This window comes from Hevea brasiliensis, chromosome 3, assembly GCF_030052815.1.
Source record: "Hevea brasiliensis isolate MT/VB/25A 57/8 chromosome 3, ASM3005281v1, whole genome shotgun sequence".
Taxonomy (NCBI): Eukaryota; Viridiplantae; Streptophyta; class Magnoliopsida; order Malpighiales; family Euphorbiaceae; genus Hevea; species Hevea brasiliensis.
Genome location: NC_079495.1, coordinates 8,591,456 through 8,604,579, shown reverse-complemented (window position 1 = coordinate 8,604,579; position 13,124 = coordinate 8,591,456). Strand labels below are relative to the sequence as shown.

At 37.3% G+C, this 13,124-nt stretch overlaps 1 protein-coding gene across 1 annotated transcript; it reads left to right on the top strand.

The window, feature by feature from the left end:
• Positions 1-337: 337 nt before the first annotated feature.
• On the top strand, positions 338-4,985 carry LOC131178293 (probably inactive leucine-rich repeat receptor-like protein kinase At5g06940). The gene is made up of 6 exons (XM_058143231.1): positions 338-1,016; positions 1,345-1,709; positions 2,254-2,411; positions 2,594-2,693; positions 4,648-4,771; positions 4,822-4,985. The coding sequence occupies exons 1-6, from the start codon at positions 338-340 to the stop codon at positions 4,983-4,985; spliced, it is 1,590 nt and encodes a 529-aa protein (XP_057999214.1).
• Positions 4,986-13,124: the final 8,139 nt, after the last annotated feature.

Here is a 13,124-nt window from a genome sequence, read left to right as displayed (position 1 = left end):
GCTGCTGCTGCTGCTGCTGACATTACATGTATGAAGTAGAAAGGAGAGCAATGGATGAGCAACTATGATGCAAAAACAAACCTTGTAAAAAGGGCTTTCACCTGTCACCATACTTCAGTAATACCTGGTAATCAAGAACAAAAAACAAATTCAAGATTTGGTTTCATGGAGTATCAAGAAGAGTGCTAGACAATACATCAGGTTCGACATTCTATCATGAATCTTTTAGCCCCTTTGGATCCTCCCAAGAAGTGTTGAAAGAGAAGCAAAAAGCCTCAGTTTTATCAAGGTTTAGGCATGCGAGTTCTGTCACCATAGGTCTATTGGTCTTAGTGCAATGGCATGTGCTTTAATCTCTATAGCAGTTGGTATTGGAATTTTGCTTGTTGCTGCTGAGTTCTTTGTTTTCCATCGATCCTCTAAGTGGAAATCTCAAATGGGTGGCTGGAGCTCTGTGTTTTTCTATCCTCTTAGAATAACTGAGCATGATCTGGTTATGGCAATGGATGAGAAAGGTGCTGTAGGAAGCGGTGGAGCATTTGGCAGAGTATATACTATAAGTTTACCAAGTGGAGAACTGGTTGCTGTAAAGAAGCTAGTCAATATTGGGAGCCAAACTTCGAAAGCACTGAAGGCTGAGGTCAGGACATTAGCCAAGATCAAGCATAAGAGCAGAATTAAAGTTCTTGGATTTTGCCATTCAGATGAATCAGTTTTTCTAATTTATGAGTGCTTGCAAAAGGGAAGCTTGGGGGATATGATTGGAGGAACAGATTGGCAGTTACAATGGAGTGTTAGACTGAGGATTGCCATTGGGGTTGCTCAAGGATTGGCATATCTTCACAAGGATTATGTTCCACATTTACTTCACAGAAATGTCAAGTCGAAAAATATTCTTCTGGATACAGATTTTGAACCAAAGCTCACTGATTTTGCTCTCGATCGACTGGTGGGAGAAGCTGCATTCCGGTCAACAATTGCTTCAGAATCTGCAGATTCTTGTTACAGTGCTCCTGGTACACTTCTTTCCTTCTTAGTCAACCACTTACATATGAATCCTAATCATTTGACGGATGCTTATTTGTTTCCTGTGGACTACTTTTAATTGCAGATTAATTTGCACACCAGTTTAGGACCTTTTATTTGATCTCTTTTGATAACGTTCTACAAAATTTCAATTGCTTTTGGGTTTTTCATTTAAAACTAAGAAGCATTACCATGATTTTTACAAATATGTTTCAGAAGATGAGACTTGACTGAACTATATTATTTTGATATGCACTGGAGTTATTGCCTAATTTAAGATCTGAAAAACTCCTCATATGGTTGATTTCTTGGTTACAGAACTTGGATACAGTAAGAAAGCAACAGAACAAATGGATGTTTACAGCTTTGGTGTTGTGCTACTAGAACTCATAACTGGCCGTCAAGCTGAGCAAGCTGAACCAGTGGATTCACTTGATATCGTGAAGTGGGTTCGAAGGAAAATCAACATAACCAATGGAGCAATCCAAGTTCTAGATTCTAAGATATCAAACTCTTACCAACAAGAGATGCTAGGAGCTCTAGACATTGCTATTCGATGCACGTCTGTAATCCCAGAGAAACGACCATCAATGGTTGAAGTTGTAAGAGGAGTTCTATCTCTAAGCCCAAAAACTCAACTTCCAGGTTCGGACTTCTCAATGCAGGAGGAGAATTCAGTTCCAGTTTAAATGTTGAACAATAGATTACCCCTTTTCCTTCTCTTTTTGTTTCATGTCTTTATATGTAAAAAATGCAACTTGATTTCACATATGCTATTTTTACTCTCCTCTGATCGAGGAAAGAAAGTGTTTGCATGGCATTCTCTGTTCTGGGTTGGATTTTTGTACCAAATTGGTTAAAATTAATACTAGAAGTTCATAACATTGATTCTGTTGCTGAGCATCTCAATATTGCTACCTTATATGTGGTTTGCAACTAATTAATACTTCAAAAAGTATAATTTAATTTTAAAATATTAGAAACAAATAAATTCGTAATTTTGTAATAAGAATTACATATAAGGATTCAAATTATAAACTTTACAATAATAAGGACATGAGTATATATTATAAATCTTTTTCAGTCTCCCCGAAGGGAGGTTTCGGATCTTCTTTGTTGGGATCTGCAGGACATTGCTTGGTCTAGAGTTGTTTCGGTAGCTCGGTGAGTTCATTCCTTTCAAGTTTTGGATCTTCGATGATTCTGTTTTTGAGGGGTTGCATGTAGGTTGATGATCTTCAATTAAAGGGCTTTTATAGCCGTGCTTGTGTGCGGTGTTTGGTTTTGAGGTCTCTGGCTGGAGCTGCGATGGTAATAGTCGAAAGCAGTTTGGAGGCCTCTAGTTGGTGTTTCGACTTTTGGCTCTACGGTTTGGTTTTTGCACAGTGAGAAGGTTTCCTTGTATTGGCCGTCTTTGAATTTTCGTGAACGGCTTCTACACCATAATTGGGAAGGCTTTCTTGATTGCTTATAGTGCCATGAGAGCTCTGTAGTAGCCCCCTTTGCCCGGTACAGAGCTGGGTTTATCGTTCTGCTGATATTCTAGAAGTTTGCTTTGTTGTGGCAGGGTAGCTGTGCTTGGATGGGCGATATTAGTCGTTGACAACGGGCAAGCAATGGAGGAGGACGGCGATGGGTGCTCTGTTAAGAGGCTCTACAGTCCTAAGGTTGATTTAGAGTTTGGTTTTTGGTTGGGTCTCACCGATTTGATTTGATTTGGGTAAATGGGCTTGCAGGCAACACTAAGAATTCGACATTTAAACTGAGCTAGACCAGACATATTCTGATACCATATTACAAACTTAAATTAAACAAGGCGAGAAAATGTTACTAGCCAAACAATAAGCCTACTATTTCAAAATGCCAAACAGGCATGTAAGGTTGCATCACTTCAACGGAGTTTTCCAAGTGGGCATTTTAAATTGTAGGACAATTTTAACCAACCTTACAATTTTAAATAATGCTTTTATATTCTATAATTAACTGGTAAATATAAATAACAAGGTTATTTTTAAAAAAGTTAAATGTAAAAAAATTCAAATCCTTTTGACTTTTCTTCTGAAATTCACTATCCTACCCAAAACTTAAAAATGTATCAACAATTAGGAAAGATCTATTCATCAATCTTATAAAATTAATATATAACATAATATATGAACAATATAATAAAATAATATTAATTGCATCTATAAAAATATATACTATGAATACTATGAGATATATGAGTGCTCAAGAAAGAACAATATTAAGTATATATTTAGTAAACTAAAAAAATAATATAATAAGTTTAATTATTGGGCCTTGGGTATTGAATTAATTAATAAAATAATCTTTTAAAGTATTAAAATTGAGGTAATAATGGTAATAATAAAAATACTTAAAGAAAAATAAATACCTAATATAAATAGCAATAACCATTAATTATAAAGAAATTAATCTTTGTATATTAAACATCACGAGGCAGTACTAAGAATAAGTGTCATGTGTCAACTCTAAGAAAAATCTTACATACTCTCTCTCTCTCTCTCTCTCTCTCTCTCTCTCTCTCTCTCTCTCTCTCTATATATATATATATATATATATACACACACACACACATTTACAATTAAACTATAAAGTTTGCATAATTATTGATTAAACCCTCATATTTAATTGATATTTCAAATTGATCTGATCGTCAATAAACCATTAGCATATTTAGGGGATTCCACGTTAGTTGCCATATCATTACTGTAGAATTCATATCAATCAAACTTGAAGATTTATTTCGCAATTATGCAAACTTTATAGTTTAACTGTAAAAATTGACAAACTTTTTTTTTTTTTGGCAATTACCCTAAGTTAGGATTTTTGACGTGGTTTTTCTAGCGATGACATGGTAGTTGATATGGAATTCCCATTAAGTATATTAATAATTTTTTAACGGTTGGGTCAATTTAAAACATCAATCAAACTTCAAAATTTAATTGCAAAAAATACCAAATTCAGAATTTTTTTTTTGACAATTGACCCTATATATAAACACTTGCATATTTATATAGCTCAAATAGAATACATAAAACATCGGTATTAAGCTAATTCTATGGTGTATACCAAGACTAAAAATTGGGGTTAGGGATTATCATTATGAAATTCAACTAATGGATGCAACTGGCACAAGCGTAGGAAAAAAAAATATTTTTCACAATGATCTTTGAGCTTTTGAGTGCTCGCGAATCTTATCTAATTCACTATCAGCTCTTCAGTGGAGTTTTGTCGACCCAAAGATATGTCTGGAATACCTAAAAGACATCAATGAACTAGAATTTTTTTAGATACTGAAAGTACACCACTAGAATTGTCGCGATTAATATCAAAGATAACTAAAATTGTTTTCTCTCTCCTCATGAAAATATTGACAATGTAAAATTGTTCTCACTTGATATTGTTAGAGGTGTTGGGATGTCATCGATGAATAATTTTGTAAAAATTTCCATTATAATTTGTAAATTCAAATACATTATGGTTGTATTTGGATTTGTGGTATTGAGTCTTGCTCTAATGGTATGAAATTCTCTCGCCTACGGCAGCGAGTTTTCCTATTTTCTATGAAATCTAGTTTCGAAAACCTAACGCTTGCAGAAGATAGATGAAGTGGAGGCCTTTGATCTTATGGTTGCAGAGGCAGGAGATCACCAGGCAAATAACGAATATACATTGGTTGGGCGACTTTTGACAGATTGTACTGTTAACTTTAGTGCAATGCGTAATACACTTTCCCACCTTTGGAAGCTATGGAGGGGTGTTTTGATACAGGATTTGGGATCGAATCTTTATTTGATTCAATTTTTCATCCTGTGGATCTGCATCGGGTGATAGACGGTGGACGTTGGTCATTCAATAACCATTTGTTGGTGACTCACCATTTGCAACCTCGCGAGGATCCGTTTATAGTTGAGTTGAATGAAGCATTATTCTAGGTCCAAATTCACCATATGGCGGTGGGCTATGTTAATGAAGCTGTTGCAAAATTAAAAGGTGATTTTATTGGAAAATTTATTTCTTATGACACTACCATTAGCAAAGGAGGCTAAAAGAGTTACATGAGGATTAGAGTTGCTTTGGATATTCGGATGCCCCCTCAAGCGTTCGAAGAAAGTCTTAACCAAAGGTGACCATGATTTTACTATTTATTTCCAATATTCTATTTTCTTTGCAAGTGTCTTGGGCATAATAAGAGTTTTTGCAAAAAATTATTCGATGGCACATAGAGCCCGAGGCAGCGTGGATGGTGTCACGGGGCCACTTCCTAGCTCGGACAGTAGTCCTGTGCAGCGCCTAGACTTCTAACCAATTTAAGCCAGCCTAGTCGTATTCAAGGATCTTTCTCCTTATAGAGGATCTCAAATGTTCTTATAGAGGGTTTTTCACGTATCTAGCCCAGTAATGGAGCATTGATATTCCTTGTAGCACGATGTCACCCTTCATCGTGTACATCCACAAGCATCGTCCGAAAGCAAGGCAATAAGCATCATCTGACCGTATGGCTGAACCCAAAGCCAATGTATAATATTTGTTCCCCTATACCGAGTAGCGTCATTGGCCCTTATACCGAGCAGTATTACCGGCCTTATATGGAAACCTCGGGCTTAGGAGAGACGCACACTATAAACCCCTCAGCCTTGTAGTGTCCATGAAGCTCCTTCTTCATGGAGACACCAAGGTCCTTTCTCACAAGAGCACGATGATCGCCGCCTAGTACCATGAGTACATAGGGAGCTCACTTAGAGTCACGCCCTTGCGCCAGTGACCCCGGGGATGGTGGAGAGCTTGACACCAAACTTAGCAACTAGCTGGGCCTAACCGTGCTCACTAGTGGCCAACTAGTCACACCCCTCTAAAGAGCATTAGGTACATAGTGACCTCTGGTAGGAGGAGACATCAGTATGTCTCAGTGGTCACACCCCCCTGCACTTTTCCATATTTATAAAAGTGTCTGCCAAACTTCTCATTCTCATCAATTGTGCCCTTACACCATCTCATAGGCCTACAGTTTGGCTGGGTTTGGCCAATCCTCACGAGCTAACGGGCTGTCCCCCTTACATTTTCCCCCACTTAGACAATCGATGTCCTCATCGATTTGCCTTGAACAACCCTTGTTGAATAAAGCTCTCTTGAACATCTTGTGCCTCTCCGTGTTATTCACCATCTTGAACAAAGCTCTCCCAAACATCTTGTGCCTCTTTAAATCTTTCATGATGTCTGGTTGTCACATATTGATCTCATGATTCCTTTATGTATCTTCATATGAACTTGTGTGTGTCTTCATACACCTTCTTCATATCATCCTCATGTTAGGATTGTGGCATGGTTGCCCCACTCGATCAATGATGGAATGGCTGCCTCGCTTGATTAATAATGACATTACCATTTTTTTCCTTGTGATATTCTCCCCCACTTAGATACTCGACAACCCTGTCAACTACCACTATTGTTGCCATGGCATTGCATTCCAGCGAGTTCTCACTTTGATGGATCTGTTTAATCCTCTGCATACTCCCCCACTTAATTCTTTAAAGCTCATTTTATGATGGTTCCTTCGGTGCTTCATTTCTCTGTATTGTGATGAACATGCCTCCGCATGAATAGTATTGGGCCTTCACTAAGTCATTCTTATGGCTTTGCCTTATGGTCGCGCTATCGTAAGTACCTCGCAAAATAATCACAATACAAAATAATAGTGTTATATATGAACTCAAGCATAAGGAAGTAATAGTATTCCATTTCGGAGCTATGCTATAATATTATAGTTGCCAATAATGAACAACATAGTCATCATGTAAATGAATAGAGAAACTTACACATTATCGATTTCGTGTATCACCACGTTCCTCTCTGGAACTCACATTATACTCGTGGGACTCATTTCTCGTGCTAGTTTTGCCCTTATTTCTTACTGCACACCCATTGTTCGTACACCCATCTCTTGATGTGATGCTACCGCCTATCAACAATAAACAATTCTCTGCTACCAATTGCTTCTGCTCAACCGTTCTCTTCCTGTTTGGTTTTAATTCACCTTGGGCACCACAAAGTGAGTTTTGCATTCATGTTCTCTTGAGGTCTCCACCTTTTTGCTACTTCTCATCTTCCACTTGGAATGTGGTTGACACCTCGAAGGGATACCATATTGCTTATGATTGCAGTCTCCACCTACAAAATTTCTACAAGATAGCCTCAAGGGACTTCTCTTATCCCACATGCTTCTCATTTTAGTTACCTCAGTGAAAAACACATATACACGACTGCCACAGTCATCAAGCTCATCTCGTTATTGCAATCTAAATGCTTGGCCATCACAATTGTTTAGATCTCCCACAAATGTCTAGAACTCTATTTGACGCCACTATCATCACAATTGTGATCCCAAGATCATTCGTTTGCCCATAACTCAATTTCACTTGACAAGTGCTTTATCATCTCTATGTATTCTCACTTTATAGGTATTCAAGGTGGCCTCAAGCTCTATTGATACACCCAATTCATCGTGGAGTCATTACCCTCTCTTCAAAAGATTACATCTAATGAGGCGTGCAGCCCTCCCACACGTGGTATCACCACTTTTATCACAATGTGGCTCTCATCACCACCATCTCGCATTTTAAGATTGTTTTGGCAAACTTTTTCTCATATAAGCTACCACCATCTGCATGATGACTCGGTTACTAGTACCAAGAATTCGCGACTTTGAGTTCTATATGAATATTTGGGCTACCATTTGCCAATTCAACTTCATAGTGCTTCCATGCACAATTGGGCCTCCGCCCTTTCTAGTGTTACCACAAGCCAACTCGTTACCTCTGAAATTGGATCTTGGGTTCTATATCCTTTCTAGGCTTATCGTAAGCCAATTCAATTTTTACGCAACATGATTTGGGATCCACCTGTCTCTCTTCCGAATTCATCTCATAGCTGATTGTAACTTCAGCAGCTCTTAGCATCTATCGCCTCGTAATTAAATGGGATTCAATGGAATCCGTGCATAATCCGAACTTGCCATCAATGGCACGCAATGACCGTCTCATCTCGAGTTGCACTCTAGCAACAGTTTCACTTTCTATGTTATCCATAGAATAGCAATGATCGTATCTCAAGGGACTCTATACAGGACTCATCCTTCATTTGAAGGTTATAGCAGCCAACCGCAATGGTTATTCTCCAGGGGAGAAAACAACCGTCTCAATATCAATTAGGGTATTTCACCCTGAAGAAGCGAAAGCATGAAAAACACAAGTTTAGATCATTGAAATTCAAAATTTTTCATCTAGGGTCACATGCATCATGTAAGATTCATTTTTATCTATTTGATTTCAATGATAAATAGCATATTAAAACTCTTTTAATATATTTTTGGATCTACATTTGCCATTTAAGATTTTAGAATTAACAGATTAATTCTTTAGAACCCTAGATTAGATCAAGAATAAGTGCACTAACCTTTTTGACGCACTCTAGTGTGTTTGGCACCTTTGGGATGCGCCTAGGACACCAGATGTTGTCCCTCTAGCTTGTCCACACCAAGATCACTAATGGCAGCCCTTGAACAGCTTCTAAAGCTTTCCCAATCAATTAGAAAATCAAGTTTTGCCTTTTGAGAGATTACAGATGTAAACAGGACATTAGAAACGATTTCTAGTATTTTTAATTTAAGAGATTGTTGGCTAATCTCTTTGAATTGTTGAGAGATGAAGAAGAAGAGAGGGAGAGGCAGGCAAGGGTGGCGGTACCAAAGAAAGAATGAGTAGCTTGTCTTTTTTGTTCTTTCATTCTTACACTTATATAGCTAGGTCACCACTTAAAACCCTTGCCACATGTCACCTTCTAATTGGCTTTAGGTTTAATTGACCCAATCACATTGTGCCAAGTGTCAAACCTATATTTAATCTTGATTTTAATCATCTTACATGATTAAAAGACATATGACAAGCTTATGTGTAGTGCCATGTGTCACCATCTCATGGTGCCACATGTCACCTTGTAAAATGACCAAAATACCCCTGTGTCTTAATTTTGAGTTCTCAACTCAAAATAGTTATTTCTCTTCTTCTAATCAATTTATATCAAATATAAATTAATTAATTAATCTCTATTAATTAATTTCTCATTAATTAAATTCATATTTAAACACTTTAAATATAATTTTAACTTATATTATACATCCAATAACCTAGATTTGGTTTCAAGCCATGCTAGGGACTTTGCAATCTAATTACAAACCAAAACTATTTAATTAATCAATTAAACTCTTTAATTAATTAATTAAATTATATTTAATTTGGTGATTACTTGTGTATGTGTGTGACTTACTAAACTCATCACTAATTGACAATGAGACATGATATCAACTCTTAATATCATTAGAACTCTTTCTTACCATAAATGATTTCTCTAAATCATTTTATGCACCTCATAGGCCATGGTTAACACCAAGCATAGCATGCCATGGCCACCCAATTAGTAATAAGGTTTACCTTAAATGAAACTATAAGCATATGTTACCATGCACTAGAATCTCTCTATTACAAAATCCCAATTCAAGCCGGAGTCATGGTTTATGTCAAACCCCATTTGCTATGAATATTATATTCTCTTTTAATTCCAATACTTGATTAAAAAGATTTTCTCTTCAGAAACTCTTTTCTGAATAAATCTATCTGTCCTGGCCAGGAACTTGAAACATCAAGAACAATTAAATGAATATAGAAATTTATCCCTATTTACTTAGGGCAACAGATTCCATCTTGATCAACACCTACCTCTATATATAACTAGTAGAAGCCAACACATGCCTATATACCCATACACAGTATAAGTATGAAAGTAGTATCAAACTCAAACTACCTATATACAAGATAACTGTGCTATCTCAGGTCTAAAGATTATATGCACTAATATAATTTATGACAATACATTGATAAGAATAAACTCCATGTGCTTGTCATAAATGTCACTGGTTCGACCTACTTATCATGTATAAGTGCCTATCATGTTTGTAATATGGCATGAAACTCACCATTGCATCTTATTTACATCTCATATAAATAACTTGGGAACAAACATGATTACAATCTTTCTGGATTAAGTCATGTTCTTATTGTGAAGTATCCTTGATTGTGAACCTATTTATGATACTTTGTGCTAGAAATACTGTCACTCATATTCTTAATAACTTAAGAATAGAATTTCTAACAAAATATCAATGGACCTTTTCTATTACACATAAATATATTATGTAAACAGAAAAGTGAAAATGCCTTTTATTAATAAAAATATGTACAAGATACATGCTAAATGATATGCTCTAGGGCATACTACTAACACACCCATCATTCCAAAGGTTTCCACAACCGTTAAGCTATCTCAAATTTCCCATCTCTTTACCCGCAAAAAATATTTTAAGGTATTTTGAAAGCTTTCATAGCCCATAAGTAGTTCCCGAATTCCAACTCTTAACCCAACTAGGGTAAGACACCATCTCAGTGAGATAAGCCATCAGTTTCATAATCTCTTGGGGATAGCACACCACATATCTCAAAAGACTTCCACAATCTATTAACAATTCATAATCGTTTTATCAATCCTTGGGGCTTACTCGTCCCCACACATCTCGAAGGCTTTTACAGTCTTTTCTAAGCAATCCCGAGTATTGTATCTCATCACCCGACAAGGGTCATTCACCATCTCAATGGCTTTAGGGCTACCATTTGCCCCATATTTTCTAATGTTTTCTCAATATCGATCGTCTCATTTTTTGTCCGACCAAAGTCTCAAATGATGTTACTCGCTTGGCAAATGTCATTTGCCAATTTTGCACCCCATTTTGCCCATGTTAGCATCCTTTGTATTGATGATCCCCAATTGGTGTATTGCACTCGCATACCACCTCTTAAGGACTCAACAAGATCAAGAATACTCATTTGCATATCACTTATATGTTGTGCATGCCACAATATGTTTCTAATAAGGACATCATGCCCTTCCCCCATTTCGGGGTTGTATACTTCGCTCACCCTTTCTCAAGGTGAACACACAGTTAGCTTTCATCGCTTTATTTAACAACCATCGCTTTCCATCGTTTCTCATTATTTTTGTATCTCGTATGCATCACACCATCGAAGGTTTCTTAAGGGAGGTATGGATTATTATCCATCACGAGCACTGACCTTGCTCTGATACCAACTGTCACGGGGCCACTTCCTAGCTCTGACAGTAGTCCCGTGCTGCGCCTAAACTTCCACCCAATCTAGGCCAGCCTACGCGTATTCAAGGGTCTTTCCCCTTATAGAGGATCTCAAATGTTCTTATAGAGGGTCTTTCACGTATCTAGCCCAGTAATGGAGCATTGATATTCCTTGTAGCACGATGTCACCCTTCATTGTGTACATCCACAAGCATCGTCCGAAAGGAAGGCAATAAGCATCATCCGACCGTATGGCTGAACCCAAAGCCAATGTATAATATTTGTTCCCTTATACTGAGTAGCGTCATTGGCCCTTATATCGAGCAGCATCGTCGGCCTTATATGGAAACCTCAGGCCTAGGAGAGACGTGCACTACAAGCCCCTCAGCCTTGTAGTGTCCATAAAGCTCCTTCTTCTTGGTGACACCGAGCTCCTTTCTCACTAGAGCACGATGCCCGCCGCCTAGTACCATGAGTACATAGGGAGCTCACTTAGAGTCACGCCCTTGCAAGCTTTCTACCTTGCAAGCTTCAGTTTCAGATCATTCCCCGATCCTTCTGGAAACAGATTATGGTAGATGGACTGGAAAGACATGGAGATTCCAAATTGAGAATTTCTGGCTATCTCATTCTGATATCTGTGATGTTGTTAAAGATTTTTGGGATGAGACTGTCGGGGATCAAATTAGCAAGTGCATTTTATTGTGTGGGCATAAGCTTCAGGAGTGGGGAAAAGCCTTACGGGGTGGTTTTAGGAAAGAAGTGGATCAGATCAAAAATGAATTGTGTGTAATCCAGTGTAAGGAGGATGGTATTTCTATTTTTATTAAGGATGGGTTAAAAGAGGATCTTAATAGAGTTTTATCGGAGGAGGAAATTTTTTGGAAGCAGCATTCCAAAATTTTTCGGCTTAAAGAAGGGGATAGTAACACCCATTTCTTTCATGCCCAAGCTTTCTCTCGAAGAAGATCAAATTATGTAGAAGCTCTTTAAGATTCAAAGGCGCATTGGTAAAAGGACAAAGTGGGGATGAGACATTACTGAGTGTTTCAATGATTTATTTTCTGCAGCAATCGAAGACTATTCTAGAGTGGTGAACCTTCTTGATCCAAAAGTTGCTGCTTCTGATAATGCTAGACTATTAGCTCCCTTCTCAGCTGAGGAATTTAAAAAAGCAATTTTCTAGATACATCCTGACAAGTCTCCTGGTCTTGATGGGATGAACCCGGCATTTTATCAAAAGTTTTGGCATATTATTAGTGAATCAGTGGTCCATTGTTGTCAAGAGTGGTTAAGGACTAGTATTTTCCCAGATTCTTTAAATGACACTATAATTATCCTTTAGTATTTTCCCAGATTCTTTAAATGACACTATAATTATCCTTATTCCGAAGAAGGAGAATCATGGTTCGTTGAAGGATTTGCATCCCATTTCTTTGTGTACTGCGCTGTATAAAATTGTAGCAAAGGTTTTAGCCAATAGATTGAAGCTTATTTACCCAATTTAATATCTTTGGCCAATCAGCTTTTGTTCCAGGTCGTCTTATCACTGATAATATTATGGTAGCTTTCGAGGTGATTCACCATATGAAGAGGAAAACAAGAGTGAAAAAAAAGGGAAATAACCTTAAAAGTTAATATCAATAAAGCATATGATCGTGTTGACTAGGAATATCTTTGGTTGTCCATACTTAAATTGGGTTTTGATTATAAATGGGTATAATTAATTATGCTTTGCGTCACATCTGTTTCATATTCTGTTGCTTTGAATGATGTGAATTTTAGCCCTATTAGGCCTAATCGAGGTCTTAGACAGGGGATCCACTATCACCCTATTTGTTCATTCGTGTCTTTGAAGGGTTATCGACTTTGTTTAGGT